Below are 15320 nucleotides of genomic sequence, written 5' to 3' on the forward strand. Positions count from 1 at the left end.
GGCAGAATGTGTTCCCGCAGGTTGTGAAGCGAAAGCGAAAGCGCGGAGCGGGGGAGGGGACGGGCGCGGTGTGGGAACCCCCCGGGCCTCCGAGCAGCGGGGGGGAAACTCGGGCTGTGTCCGCACCGGGGCCGTGTCCCTGATCCAGGAGAGAGGGCCGAGGGTTTTTGTCGGCGGGACGCGGGCAGTGAGGAGGAGTCATTCTCCATTCCATTCAAGGAACTGTTTGGGGGGGTCACATCCATAGTGTCAGCGGCTCCGTGGCCTGGGGGAGGGCAGTGACAGTGGTGTCCCCAGGGCTCCCTTTGGGATCAGTGCCATTTCCCCACAGCACCGCCTCACACCGCTTCCCAACATCCACGTGGGTACAGCTGAGGTCGATGCCCTCAGGGTCTGCAGGTGGACCCCGATGTCCACCCCCCGTTAATGATTGACCACAACCCCACTGTCTCTGCACTGCTACCCCCATCTGCCCCACACCGCCGGAGCCATGGGGCCTCGCTGGGCCTTAAGCCTCTTCCTCCTCCTCTTCCTCACTCCCTTAATGGATGGCAGCTCCCAGGACCCTGAGTATGGGGTTATGCGGGTTGGGGTTGGGGTAGATATGGGGTTGGGGTTGGTTGTGGGGTAGCTATGGGACTATGAATGTCTTGCAACATCTGTGAGGGATTATGGGGCACTGTTGGGGCTGGGGGCAGATATAGGATTGTGGTGTGATGGAGCCTGGTGAGACTGAGGGAGATTTCTGTGTGGTTGGGGGGGTTATGGGGCCAGAGCTGGGGGGGTTTCCTATAGGATCTGGGAGGAACTATGGACCTAAGGGGTGTCTGCATGCTTATGGGATCTGGGAGGGCTTATGGAGCAGCTATGGGGCTGGTAGCTCAAGCAGTGTTCCCTCAGGTTGGTGCTGGTGGCCCCCCGACGCGTGGCCCTGGGGACCCCCATGGGGCTGTTGGTGGCAGCTGTGGGGCCAGTGACGGGGACGGTGACTGCATGGGCTGAGATGGACCGTGGGGCCGGGCCCTGCGCCCTCCCAGTCCCATTTGCCCTCACACCCCACAACAACTTCAACCAGCTCCTGCACATTGAGGTATGGGGACACTGTGGGACGTGGGGACAATGGGGGTTGTCCCTATGGAGCACATGCACTCTGGGGTGTTCCTGTGGGGTGAGGGGGTTGGGGACATCCCCGTGGCACACAGGGACATGTGCACCCTTGGGTCCCCTCCTGCCATGTCACCCATGTCACCTCACACCTCCTTCCTCAGAGCTCCCATTTCCCCAGTTTCCCCCATATCCCCATAACCCAAATGTCTCCTGCTGTGTCCCCATGTCTCCTGTAGGTCACCCCAGTGCAGGCTGAGCGCTGTGGGGCTCTGTGGGGTCGGGGGCTGCTCCTGGAAGCCCACAGCCCCCACCTGTCCCCCCCCAGCACCCGGAGTCTGCGTGTGGCCCTGGGGGGGGCACGGGGTCACCTCATTGTGCAGACAGACAAACCTCTCTACGCCCCCCGACAGACTGGTGAGTGCCCCAAATCCACCTGTAGGGCCCCCAAACCCTAAAGCCATCCCTCATCTGCCCATGATTCTTCCCCCAGTGCTCCAAATGCTCCAACTCCCCTAAATCAACCCCAAAATTCTCCCCAAAGCCCCTCCAAATCCACCATCAATTCCCCAAATTCCCCCAAATCCACCCATTTTCATCCTACATTGAACCGTTTCCCCCAAATTCACCCCAACACACCACAAATGCTCCTGGTCACCCAAAGTCCACCAAATGTACTCTAAATCCCTAAATCCATAACCCCCACCTGTCCCCATATGTCTCTTTGTCCCCAGTGCGTTTCCGGGTCTTCTCCATGGACCCCGACCTACAGCCGAACCCTGAACCCATCCTGGTCACTATCACGGTATGGGCCCTATAAGGCTGGGGCTGTAGGTGACCCTGTAGGGTTTGGGTGGCCCTACAAGGCTGGGGTTTCACCCTGTACCCCTGTGTCCCCCAGAACCCACTGGGTGCACGAGTACGGGAGGTGCAGCGGGTGCCCCTGGACACGGTGCTGAGTGACCAACTGGTGCTGCCTGACATCGCACTGTGAGTGGGGCTATAGGGGGCTGGGATGGGGGCTATGGGGGGCTATGGGTATTTGGGGCTACAGGGGCTGCAGATGGGCCAGAGTAGTGGGGGTTACTGGGGCATTATAGTGGCCATAGAAACTATAGGGGGTTGTGGGGAGCTATAGGACACCATAGGGGTGATAGGCACTATGGGGGACTACAGGGATCTAGGTGGGACTATAAGGGGCTTTGGGGGGAACTGTAGGTCACCTTAGGGGCTATAGGGGTCTACAGGGGTTGTAGGTGGATATGGGGAACCATAAGGGCCATAGCGACCCTGAGGAGCTATAGAATATAGGGGCCATAAGGGCTCTGGAGGGCTCTAGAGGTTCATAGGGGTCTATGAGGAGGGCTATAAGGGACTATAGGGTCTATAGAAGACCATAGCAGATTACAGGAGCCTATAGGGAACCACAGGAGCCTGTAGGGGGCCATAGCACACCATAGGGGCCATACAGAGTTGTGGGAGGTTATAGGACACCAGAGAGCCCCTGTGGGAGCCATAGGGTCATCATGCCCCTGTGTCCCCAGCCCAGGGACATGGCACATACGGGCACAGTTGGCTGCCAGTCCCAACACCAATGGCTCCACCGCCTTCGAGGTGCGCAAATATGGTGAGTAAGGTCCGGGGGGTCCCTGCTGTGCCCCCATACCCCCCGTAACCCCATATGTTGTCCCCAGTGCTGCCTGGCTTCGAGGTGCGCATCCGCCCCGAGCGTGGCTTCGTTGTGCTGAGTGACCCTGAACCAGCCCCACTGCGCATCCACCTGCACGTCCAGTACGGGACCTCTGGAGAAAAAATCCCCCCAGATCCCACCCGATCTCCCACAAATTCCCACCAAAATCTCCATCCATCTTCTCCAGAATCTCCCAAATCCCTTCCAACTCTCCTAAATTTCCCAAATTCCCCTCCAGACCACCCTAAATCAGTGGCCCTGATGTCCTTTGGGGTCAGTCCTTGTGGGTTCCCTCAGCCCTATTGACCTCTGGGGCACCTTGTCCCTATTAACTTTTGGGATCTCTCCCTTTGACCTTATTGGCCTTTGGGATCCCTCCCCCTGATCCTATTAACCTCTGGGGACCTTCTGATCCCACTGACCCTTTGGACCCTCAGATTCCCAGATGGAGCACCAGTGTGGGGCCGTGCACAGCTGCGTGTGGGGCTGCGGGATGCCGGGGGCCGGGGGGGTCGCTTCCTGCGGGGTCTGGAGCAGCAGCGTCAGGTGAAACCCCAAAACCTACAGGGGGGTTTGACCCTGCCCCTTCCCATAACCCCACCCTTCCCATAGCCCCACCCCGTTCTCATAACCACGCCCCATTTCCCATAACCACGCCCCTTATCACTAACCCCGCCCCCTGTGGCCCCGCCCCCAGGTGACGGAAGGCCACGCCTCCCTGGAGGTGCCCCTGGTGGGCGTGGCCAAAGCAGCGGGCGTTGCGCTGACCGACCTGCAGGGGGCGCTGCTGCGCCTGGCGGTGGGCGTGGTCGAATCGGCAGGTGGGCGTGGCTTCGGGGAAGGGGGCGGGGCCCGGAAGCTTTTGGGGTCCCAAGGGAGTTTTTGGGGTCCCAAAAGGGTTTTGGGGTCCCAAAACGGTTTTGGAGTCTTGTGGAGGCTTTGGGGTTTCAAAGGTGTTTTCGAGTTTGGGGGTTCCAGGAAGACTTTGGGGTCCCTCGGGGATATTTTGGGATCCCGCGTTATCTCAGGGGGATTTGGGATCCCGAAGTGGGGTGAGGCCACGAAGGGGGCGTGGGCACAGAAATGGGCGTGGTTACGGGGTGGGCGTGAGCAAGGGGCGTGGTGAGGAGGGGGCGTGGCCTGACGGTGTCTCGCAGGGGGGGAACTCGTGGAGCGGGAGCTGCTGGTGCCGCTGGTTCTGTCCCAATGGGCGCTGCAGCTGCAGAGGAGCGCGCGGTTCTTCGTGCCCGGAGCGCCCTACACCCTCCTGGTGAGCACGTGTGCAAATCTGGGCGTGCCTTTGCAAAGGGGTGCAGATGTCTGCATGTTTGGGGCATGCTTTTGCATTCTTGTGTGAGGCCATGTGCATGCTCCGTTCTCACCTGGTGCGTGTTATGGTGCTCCCACAGGGCCGGGTGCTGCAGGCTGGGGGAGGCACAGCCCCGGGGGTCCCTGTGAGAGTGAAAGTGGGGGTGACTGGAGCCCTGGCACCACCCCTCATAGAGCTGCGGGCGGACAACAGTGGGGACATCACTGTCCCCATCAATGTCCCCAAAGGAGCCACCAGGATGGAGCTGAGCGTGAGTGGGGACAGACGTGGGGACACGGGGTGGGGGATATGGGGACTATATGAGGACATGGGAACATGGGGATATGGGATGTGGGAGGTGGGATGTGTAATATGAGACATGGGCACTCCATGCACTGTGGTGTCTGTGGGACCCTCAGGTGGAAGCAGGACAGCCCGGTGTCTCCCCAGCACGGGCACAGCTGTTGGTGACTCCAATGACAGCAGTGTCTGGGCAGTTCCTGGTGCTGGGGGGTCCCCGGGGGTCACTCCGTCCTGGGGAAGAGCTGCGGCTGCAGCTGCACCATATGGGGCCGCCCCCCGCCCCACAGCGCTTCCACCTCCTGGTGAGCTCCAGCACTTCTGTATTGTGTGTTGCACGTTGTGTGTGCTGTGTTTCACGTTGCACATTGCATGTTGCATGTTGTTTTGCATGTTCTGTGTCACACACTGCGTGTTGCATGTGCACTGCATCTTGCCATGTGTGCAACGTGTGTTGTGTTACACATTGCACGTTTGCTGTATGTTCTGTGTGTGTGTTGCAGTGTGTGTGTGTGTGGATGGGTTGCATGCCTTGGTACATTGGCATGGCATGCATTGTGTTGCATGCTGTGTTGCACACGTGTCACTTGCACACTGCACTCCCAGCTGCACATTGGATGTGTATGTCATGCATGCTATGTTGCACACAGCTTCTCACATATGTTGCATGTCCCATGTCTGTTTGCACGTTGCATGCAAGTTGCACGCTAGGCATGCACACTGCACTGCATGCCATGCCTGGTGTCACACATCCCCATGTCCCTGCAGGCAATGGCCCGTGGGAGGGTGGTGGTGGCCCACACGGTGGCCTCGCAGGTGACACTGACAGAGGTGACACTGCCAGTGACAGCGGACATGGCCCCATATCTCCACGTGGTTGCCTTCTTCCTGAGTGGGGGAAATGTGGTGGCTGCCACGTGGGGAGGGGCTGTGCGGGGGGGCTGCGATGAACAGGTGGGTGTACTGGGGGGACTGGGGGGGCTAGGGGAGACTGGAAGGACTGGGGGGGCTGGGTGTACTGGGGGTACTGGGAAGAACTGGGAGGGACTGGGGAGGTCTGGGAGAGACTGTGTGTACTGGGGAAACTGGGGAGACTGGGGAGGACTGGGAGAAACTGTAGGGACTGGAAGGGCTGGGTGTACTGGGGAAACTGGGAAGAACTGGGTTAACTGGGATATACTAGAGGCACTGGGAGGGACTGGGAGCACTGGGAGATCTGGTGGCACTGGGAACACTGGGACATGCTGGGATCCATGGCTGCAGGTGCAGGTGAAGGTCCCTCCACGTGGGACAACCCTTCGACCTCAGGACCCACTGACAGTGATGGTGACAACAGAGACTCCAGTGACAGTGGCCATTGGGGCCATCGACACTGCAGTGCTGAGCCTGGAACCACAGCACCGCCTGAACGCTGCCAAGGTGACCCCAAATCCCCCAGACCCCAAATCCCTCATACCCCCAAATGACCCCAACCCCCCCCCCCCAAATTGGGAATGTCCCAAATCCTTGCACGCCCCAAAACCCAAAGCCCTGACACTCAGAGCCCTGAGATTTCCCCCAAACTCTCGGGATCCCCCAAATCCCAGTGACCCTTTAGGGATGCCTGGAGGAAATGGGGCCATATGGCCATGTTGGGGACATTTGGGGACAGGGGGTGACCCCATTCTGTGTTCCAGGTGGAGGTGGCTCTGGGCAGTAGTGATTTGGGGTGCAGCCCCGGGGGTGGCCCTGATGCCATTGGGATCTTCGGGGCTGCAGGGCTCGTGCTGGGACTGCAGGGTGGCGGCCCCACAGTGCAGGCAGGTGAGTGGGGACGGGGACATGAGGACAACAGGGGGGTACAGGGAGATATGGGACATGGGATGTGGGAATATGGCGAGGTACTGATATGGGGACATTGACATTGACATGGGGAGATATGGGACATTTGGGGACGTGGGGCCATGAGGACACGGTGATGGGACTCTCCTCCCCACAGCCCCCCAGTGTCCCCCGGCCCCCACCCGCCAACGCCGCTCTCTGGAGCTGCTGAAGCTGCTGGAGGAGAAGGGTAAGTGCCCGATGTCCCCATGTCACCCCATCCCTGTGTCCCAGTATATGTCTCCCCCATCACCATGTCCCTATGTCACTACATCCCCATGTCACTTCGTCTCCATGTCACTGTGTCTCTGTGTCACCATGTCCCAATGCCACCTCAACCTCACACCCCTGGCCACCCCCAGCCATCGGTGTCCCTTTTCCCATTGTGTCCCCACATCTTCCATCTCCTCCTGTCCCCATCTTCATCCCCCTGTGCTTAGTCCCCCATCCCTTGGCCCATCCCCATGTGTCCCCATGGTGCCACCTCCACACACGTCCCCATGTCCTCGCAGCGGGGCCGTGGCGCAATAATGCGTCGATGTGGCGCTGCTGCCGGGACGGAGCGACGGCGCTGCCCATCCGTGCCACGTGCCAGCAGCGGGGACAGCGGGTGACCACGGCTGGGGGCTGCCGAGACGCCTTCCTGCAGTGCTGTGAGGTGGCACAGAACCTGCGGCGGAGGGGACAGCGCGGGGGGTTGGCACGGGGTGAGTGTCAGCAGTGTCCCCAAAGCCAGGAGGGGTGGCCATTGATGATCTCATTGGTGTGGGGACATTTGGATCGGGGATCCCCATGGGTGGTGGCACATGGGGACATCCCATGCCCCAGGATTCCATGGTTGGGGCCATTCTGTACCTGGGATCCCCACATGTAAGGATGTCCCCTGCTGTCCCCATGGCAGTGCTGGAGGCACAGCTGGCAGAGCAGCTGTTGGATGATGATGAGGATGTCCCCACAAGGAGCTTCTTCCCTGAGAGCTGGCTGTGGCAACGCATCCGTGTCGCTGGCACTGCACGGTGTGTCCCCATGTGTTCCTGTGTCCCCATGTCCCCATGACCCTGTGTCCCCATTTCCCCATGTCCCCATGTCTGCCTGTCCTCACCTCCCCAGGCTCTCAGTGCTGCTCCCTGACTCCATCACTACATGGGAGATTCAGGCAGTCGCCATTGTCCCTGGACATGGTGAGCGTCACCACCCCCCAGTGGCCCTTCAGTGTCCCCCTGACATCCCCATTTCGGTGTTCCCATGTCCCCCCTCTCCCCCAATCCCCAGAGTGTCCCTGTGTCTCCCCGGTGTCCCTGCCCCTCATTGATGTGGTCCTGGCAGGGCTGTGCGTGGCGGAGCCGCAGCGGGTGATGGTGACACAGGATGTGCGCGTGGCACTTCAGCTGCCCCCCAGCATCCGTCCCCGAGAGCAGCTGCAGCTGCAGCCCCTCATCCACAGCAGGCTGCCCCGCAGCATCAACGTAAGCCTTATAGAAACCCCCAGAGGCACCCCATAGGCACCCCAGAGATACCTCTTTCTCTCCAATAAATACCCTTTTGCTTCCAATAGATAACTCTCCTGCCCCATAGGTACCACCGTGCTCCATACTCGCCCTGCCGCCCCACACATATCTCTTTCCCTCCAACAGATATGCCTTACCCCATAGATACCTTCTTTCTGCCCCATAGTTAACCCTCTGTGCCCCACAGATTCCCTTTTTCTTTCAGTAGCTACCTTCTGCTCCTCATATATCCCCCTCTACCCCACAGGTACCCCCTTAGACACCTGGTACCATTTCTGCCCCATAGATAACCCCCTGTGGCACATAGATACCAATTTGCCCTATGGCTACCCCCTTCCTGCCCCACTGTCCCATAGTCCCCCACTGTCCTATCGGGTGACATTGATGGTGATGCAGGTGACGGTGACACTGTTGGCAGTGGAGGGGGTGTGCGCGGCGCTGGATGGGGTCCCCCAGATGTTAGAGCTGCCCCCGGGGCGGGCAGTGGCTGCACCCCTCACCCTGGTGGCCCTCCACCCTGGGGACATTCCCATCACTGTCACCGCCCGCGGGCCATGGGGGCTGGGAGACCGCATCACCCGAGTCCTGCATGTCGAGGTGAGATCAGTGGGGTCACCTCTGGCCACCTGGGTCCCCTCTGGGGTCCCCCCAGAGCCCTGTGACCTCTTGATCACTGCTGTCCTTGTGGGTCTCTGGTGGCCTTGCATACTGGGATTGTCACTTTGAGGTTCATGGACACCATGTCCCCGTGACCACGGTGGCCCTGGATATGTTGGTCCTTGTGGGGTTTGGGGACACTGGGTCCTCGGTGGCTCTGGGCACTGCAGTTGTCCCCTCATGGACACTGTGTCCCCATGTCCTTGGTGGGAACGGTGCCACCCATTCCTGCAGCCCGAGGGAGAGCTGCACCTGGAGGAGACCACCTACGTCCTGGACACAGATGGTGGGTGTGAGGACTGGGAGATGGTGGGGACACTGGGGACGTGGGGCTTGACCCTGTGGTGTGGTGTCCCTACAGATAAGCGGAGCCAGAGCCTGGAGCTGCCAGGGGACGTCCCTGCTGAGATTGTCCCTGATGGGGATTTCAGCATGAGCATCCGTGTCAGCGGTGTGTGGGGACAGGGACATGGGGTGGGGACATGGATGTGGGTACTGGGGATGTGGTGGGGATGTGGTGGTGGGCACAAGGGATGTGGGGACATGGGAGGACATTTGTTGGGTAGATTGATGTCCAGCCCTGATCCTCTCTCTGTCCCCATGTCCCCATACCTATGTGTGTGGCCATCTCCTCATGTTGTGAACCTGTGTGTGTCCCCTGGGTGTCCCCACATGTTCTCACATCCGTATTCCGTCCCCATGTCCCCTGTGTCCCCTGATGTGTGCCCCTCTGCACATCCCCATGGGTATCCCAATGTCCCCATGTCCCCCTGCTCATCCCCATGCATATCCCCATGCCTATCCCACATCTTATCCCCATGTCACGTATCCCATATCCCCACACCCCTATGACCCCATATCCCTGTCCCTCCACTCCCCTTCCATCCCCACACCATCCCCATGTCCCCCTGTCCCTACACATTTCCTATGTCCTCCTGTCCCCACTGTCCGTGTCCCAGGCCGGGTGCCGGGCTGGGCACTGCAGGGCGCTCTGGGGGTGGGAAACTCTCTGCTCCGCTCCCCCCGGGGCTGTGGGGAGCAGTCCCTGATGTCAATGGCACCCACTGCTGCTGCTCTGCGGTTCCTGGATGAGAGTGAAGGGTGGGGGCAGCTGCCCCCCGGGCACCGACAGCGTGGCCTCAGAACCCTGCAGCAGGGTGAGCTATGGGGCGTGCTGTGCTTTATGGGAAGGGCTATGCTTTATGGGGCGGGCTGTGCTTTATGGGGTGTGCAGTGCTCCAAGGGATGCACAGTGCTTTATGGGGGATGCAGTGAGGTTTGCATTTCTCTATGGGTTTGCATTTCTCCTTCATGGATTGTGTTTATCTTTTATATTTGCAATGGGGTGTGCAGTGCTCCATGTGGAGGTGCAGAGCCCTGTGGGGGTGCAGTGCTGTGAGGGGGATGTCTGCAGTCCCCATGAGACCCCAATGGTCTCTGATGTCCCCACAGGCTTTGAGCGGGTGCAGAGCTTCCGCAAAAGTGACGGCTCCTATGGGGCATGGCTGCACCGGGACAGCAGCACCTGGTGAGAAGAGTGGGGATGGTAGGGGGACGTTGGGACAACAGTGGGACATGGGGACACTGGGGTATGGGGACATGGAGATGTGGGGATGTGAGGACATCACAGGGACATGAGATGCGGCTCCATGGGGATTTGGGGACTTGGTGACATGGTGTCCTGGCACAGGCTGACGGCGCTGGTGCTGCGTGTGCTGGCCCTGTCCCGGCCCTATTTGCCAGTGGCTGACAGTGGCCCCGCTGAGTCCTTGCGGTGGGTGCTGAAGCAGCAGCGTCCAAATGGTGCCTTCTTGGAGCACAGGGCTGTGGTGCACCGCGAGATGCAGGTGGGTGACATCGCTGCTGTGTGCAGTGTCCCCATGCAGTGTCCCTGAAGGTCCCTGCAGACTGTCCCCACATGACATTGTGTCACCCACATGTCCCTGTGTCCCCAGGGCGGTGTGGCAGACCCCGGCCCAGAGGCCACTGTGTCGCTGACAGCCTTCGTGGTAGTGGCCCTCCATGGTGCCCGCACTCTGCTGCCCCCAGACAGCCCTGAGCTGCCCCTCCTGGTGCGTCCCATATCCCCATCCCTGTGTCTTGGTCCCCATATCCATGTGTCCCTTGTGCCCCCATATCCCACATCCCCATGTCTCTCATATGTCCCCATTCCCTGCTACGTCCCCCCAGTGTTCCTCCATCTCTCATTCACCCCTATCCCCCATGTTCCCATATGTCCCATGTCCCCCACTGTCCCCCATCCCTCCATGTCCCCCTGTCCCCCAGAGTCCCCTCATCCCTCTGTGTCCCCCTGTCCTCCGGTGTGCCCCATGTTCCTATATATCCCCATGTATACCTAGTGTCCCCCATGTCCATGTCCCCCAGTATCCCCCATGCCTCCCTGTGTCTCTTCATGTCCCCACACTCCATGTCCCACTGCCACAGGACGAATCCCTGTCCCGAGCCTCAGCGTTCCTACGGGGCCGTGTGGAGCAGTTGGGGACCTATGGGACGGCCATCACATCCTATGCATTGGCACTGGTGGACACCACTCCTCCGGGGCCACATCCGGCAGTGGAACGACTGCGGAGCATGGCCCGGAGCGCCCACGGTGCGTCCCCATGGGGTGGTGGCACTTGGATGCCTTTGTCACCATGGGTGGCTCCTGGACCCCTCTGTCCCCTTCTTCAGATTCATCCTCATTCAAATCCTTCGATTTTATTCTTCCTCAAACTATTCTTCTTCACATACCTCAAATTCATTCCTATTCATATTACTCTCCTTCACGTTCGTTCTTCAAATTCTTCTTTGATTTCATTCTCCTGATTAATTCCTTCTAAAATTAATTCTCGTTCAAATTCCACAGATTCGTTCCACTTCAGATGGGTTCTTCTCTAAAACTGTTCTTCAGATTCACTCTCCTTCAATTTCATTCTTGTAATTAATTCTTCTTCAGAGTGATTCTTCAAATTCTTCTTCATGTTGTCTTCAAATCCATTCTCTGCACCCACTCTGGGTCCCCATGACCCTCCATGACCCCCATGACCCCATATGACCTCCCATGACTGCGTCCCTGTGCAGGTGGCCGTGCGACCTTCTGGCCATCTGGTGGCCCCGCAGCCACAGTGGAGGCGACGGGTTACGCCCTTCTGGCACTGCTGCAGAGCCGCGACATCACTGGGGCTGGGAGGGCGGCACGGTGGCTCCGACAGCAGAGCAATTATGGAGGTGGCTTCCACTCTACTCAGGTGGGTGGGGGTCACTGGGCCCCCTGCATGCCCTGAACTGAGGGTGATTTGATCCCCAGGGTCCCCTTTGGTGGCTGTGTTCCCAAACTGCTCTGTGTTCCTGCAGGACACGGTGGTGGCCCTGGAGGCGCTGGCCCAGATGTGGCTGCACTGGGGCCGCGGGAACACAGTGGGGCTGAACCTGGGGCTCTCCTGGCCGGGGGGTGCCCGGGGAAGGGCTGGTGGCACTCAGGTGACCCTGAAGCCGGGGCTGGAGCCGCTGGAGCAGGAACTGCAGGTGGGGGACATGGTGGGACATGGCAGGACACGGGGAACATGGGATGTGGGAGGACTTGGTAGGACACGATGGACACGGGGCTTTGGGGTCCCTGTGTCCTCGCTTTGTCCCCACGTCCCCCAGGTGCCTCTGGGCAGCCCGGTGACAGTGCAGGTGGAAGGACACGGCGAAGGGACGCTGACGGTGAGTGGCTGCATGGACATCGGTGTCACCTCCAAGAGCCAATGTCCCCTCACAACCTCCCCTCATGGTGTCCCCTCATGCTGTCACAGTGTCCTCCTGCTGTCCCATCACGATGTCACGCTGTCCCCTTGCTGTCCCCAGGTGCTCCGGCAGTTCCGCCTGCTGTCACCTCCCAACGCCACGTGCCAGGCGCTGCACCTGGAGGTGACCATCACCGGCCCCATCCTGTACCACGGTGAGGCCCCGCCCCCAGAGGCCCCGCCCCCTTTTCCTCGCGAGGGCGTGGCCTCGGCCCTATTTTGCATATCCCAATCCTGAGCAGACGAGGACTACGAGGACTATGAGGACTACGAGGAGGCGGAGCCTAAGGAGGGGGAGGAGCCTACAGAAGGGGCAGTGCTCGTTGAAGGAGCGGGGCCTGTGGAAGGGGAGGGGCCAGCAGATGGTCCCGCCCCACTCAGCCCCATGTCCTTATGGGATGCCCGGAAGCGACGCCGCCGCAGCACGCACAGCCCCGCCCACGAGGTGGCCTTTCTGGTCTGCTTCCGGTGAGGGGCGGAGCTTTCTGTCCCAGTGGGCGGGGCTTGTTGCAGATGGGCGTGACTTGTTGCTAAGGGGCGTGGCCTGTTGTAGGCGGAGCCCAGGGGTGGCACTAACGGGGATGGCGGTGGTGGAGATCTCTCTGCTCAGTGGCTTCTCACCCCATAGGACAGACCTGGACAAGGTAGGGGCCCAGGGGGACTTGGGGGATGTAGGGGAGTTGAGGGGAATTATGGGGTGTGGGGGTGTTGGAGTTGTTAGGGCAGCAGAATGTTGGATATGTGGGATATGGGGCTATTGGGGTTTGAGGTGTTGTGATTGGGTGTGTTGGAACATCGAGCTGGGGTTGTTGGGGTTGGAGAGTTGGGTTTGAGGGTGTTGGGGCGTGGAGATGTTGAGGTGGAGTTGCTGGGTTGGAGTATTGAGGTGTTGGGATGTTGGGGTGTTGGATAGCTTGGATGTGGGTGTTGGGGTGGGGACGTATCCGAGTGCTGCTGTCCCACAACAGCTGCGGGACGTGGTGGATCACTGGATCAGTCACTATGAGCTGGATGGGAACCAGTTGGTTCTGTACCTGGACGAGGTGTGTCCCCCTGTGTCACCCCTAATGTCAATGGCCCCATGATCCCATATCCCCCACGTCTCCATGTCCCCACACCATATCCCATTCTCCCCACATATCCCCGTGTTCCCCCACGTGTTCTCATTCCTGTCCCCAGGTCCCCCCCGAGCGGCAGTGTCTCAGTTTTGGGGCTACCCAGGACGTGGCCGTGGGCCACATGCAGCCGGCAATGGCAGCCATCTATGACTACTACGAGCCCGGTGGGCGGGGCACTCAGTGGGCGGGGCCTAAACGGGTGGGGTCTTGGTGGGTGTGGCTGATCTGACCCCTCTGTGCCCCATCCAGGGCAGCGCTGCACCGTCTTCTACAACGCCCCACAAAGGAGCAGCACCATCGCCACACTGTGCTCCCCCAAAATCTGTGAATGCGCCCAAGGTGGGACCCCACTGTGACCCCATATGTGGGACCCCTATTCAGTGAACCCCCCACATCCTCCACCCAATTTTTGAGGATCTTGGGGTGAAATTAAGGGGTTTATGGGGGAACGTGGGGGAGGGACATGCAGGACATAGAGAGAACTCATATCAAGAACCTTGTGTTTTGGGTCCCTGATGATGTTGGGGCACCCTACTGATGTTCCCAGGGGGGTGTCCCCATGCCCAAAGGAGGACACAAGAGGTGACAGCCGATGACCGCCACGACTTTGCCTGTTACAGCCCCCGTGTGGACTATGGTGAGACCCCAAATCACTACACTTCAAACCTGCTGACCCCAAATTGGTTGCATCCCAAAACCTAACTGCCCTAAATTCCATCTGTTGCCCCTAAGCCCCACAGCTGTACGCTGTACCCCAAAAGTGACCCCTGAACCCTGAAAGCATTCACTAGGATCCTGTAGTTTTCTCCCCAGTTGTCCCTGTGACCCCAAGAACCCCATAGCTGCCCTATGATGTCCCCTGGCTCCCATAACTCCTCTGATACAATAACCCCTATTACCCCATCTTTATGACCTCCATGACCCCTTTGACCCCATCCCCTCTGATCCCCAGCGCTGGTGGTTCGGGTGCTGTCCCAGAGTGAGATTGGGGCTTTTGTGGCATTTGAGACGGAAATCAAAGAGGTGCTGCTTGGAGGTGAGACTGAGGGCACTGGGAAGGACTGGAAGGTGAGAATGGGAGCACTGGGAGAGGCAGGGAGTACTGGAAGGGACTGGGACGGACTGGAAATTGAGACTGGGTGAACTGGGAATTCTGGTAGAGACTGAATATGTATACTGGGAGCACTGGAAGAGGTTGTGGGGTGAGAAGGGGATGCTGGGATATATTTGGCCAGACTAGGATAGCATTGGGCTGTGCTGAGGGGGTCTCTCAGCCATACTGGAATATGAGAGTATATTAGGTGGTACTGGGAAAGTTTGGTGAGTTCATAGCGGTGTGTACTGGTGCAGGTCAGGACACAACAGCAGCTCCTGGGGAGCGGAGGCGGCTGCTGGTGCGGAAGAGCTGCCAACTGCGCCTGCAACCCCACAACATCTACCTGGTGATGGGGGGCAGCGGGGGGACACAGGACCCTGAAGGGCGGTGAGAAGGGGCTGTGCCCCATGTCCCTATGTTCTCAAGTTCCCATGTCCCGTATCCCAGTGTTTCTAACCCCACATTCCTGACCCTGACCCCATATCCTGATATCTCTGACCCTGTCCCCATTTCCAGCCCCCAGTTCCTGCTGGGTCCCCACTCGTGGGTGGAGGAGGTGCCATCCCCTGGACGCTGTAGGGCCACACGACTGCGGAGTCACTGCGCCCAACTGCAGGAGTTCCGCACCCGCCTGAGCCAACTGGGCTGCCAGCTCTGAGCCACTGGGAGCCACTGGGAGCATGTTGGGTGCAGCTGAGACCATTTTTTGGGGTGAACTGGCACCATTGTTGGATCAGTTGGAATCAACTGGAAATAAACTAGCGTTGATTGGGACCATGTTGGGATCAACTGGAAGTGTGCTAGAAGAAACAGAGTTGCTGGGTTTGAGTGGGACTAACTGGAACTGTGTTGGAACAAACAGGGATCACACTGGGACCAACTGGGTTCAC

General features: G+C 59.6%; 1 protein-coding gene across 1 annotated transcript; it reads left to right on the plus strand.

Annotated features, from left to right (window-relative positions):
- Window positions 1-51: 51 nt before the first annotated feature.
- Window positions 52-15204, plus strand: LOC116236738 (complement C4-B-like). The gene is made up of 41 exons (XM_031605524.2): window positions 52-570; window positions 901-1090; window positions 1344-1521; window positions 1839-1909; window positions 2006-2094; window positions 2649-2731; window positions 2799-2895; window positions 3232-3340; window positions 3492-3615; window positions 3952-4064; window positions 4204-4374; window positions 4523-4708; window positions 5172-5357; window positions 5667-5822; window positions 6080-6206; window positions 6382-6453; window positions 6776-6970; window positions 7165-7279; window positions 7374-7444; window positions 7590-7729; window positions 8168-8368; window positions 8663-8714; window positions 8790-8879; window positions 9388-9585; window positions 9881-9956; window positions 10119-10275; window positions 10384-10500; window positions 10874-11039; window positions 11510-11676; window positions 11783-11953; window positions 12077-12136; window positions 12278-12371; window positions 12459-12684; window positions 12770-12860; window positions 13185-13259; window positions 13396-13498; window positions 13584-13673; window positions 13882-13971; window positions 14287-14370; window positions 14685-14817; window positions 14947-15204. Exons 1-41 carry the CDS (start codon window positions 491-493, stop codon window positions 15086-15088), a joined length of 5136 nt encoding a protein of 1711 aa, XP_031461384.2. The 5' UTR covers window positions 52-490; the 3' UTR covers window positions 15089-15204.
- Window positions 15205-15320: the final 116 nt, after the last annotated feature.

This window comes from Phasianus colchicus, chromosome 35 (assembly GCF_987193195.1).
Source record: "Phasianus colchicus chromosome 35, bPhaCol1.hap1.1, whole genome shotgun sequence".
In the NCBI taxonomy this organism is placed as follows: Eukaryota; Metazoa; Chordata; class Aves; order Galliformes; family Phasianidae; genus Phasianus; species Phasianus colchicus.

Excerpts from the sequence above, each read along its gene's own strand:
- LOC116236738 (XM_031605524.2), top strand. The coding sequence starts at position 491 with ATGGGGCCTCGCTGGGCCTTAAGCCTCTTCCTCCTCCTCTTCCTCACT. Across the intron at positions 5,823-6,079 it reads ACCGCCTGAACGCTGCCAAG|GTGGAGGTGGCTCTGGGCAG; the intron begins GTGACCCCAAAT and ends TCTGTGTTCCAG. Across the intron at positions 11,040-11,509 it reads CATGGCCCGGAGCGCCCACG|GTGGCCGTGCGACCTTCTGG; the intron begins GTGCGTCCCCAT and ends GTCCCTGTGCAG.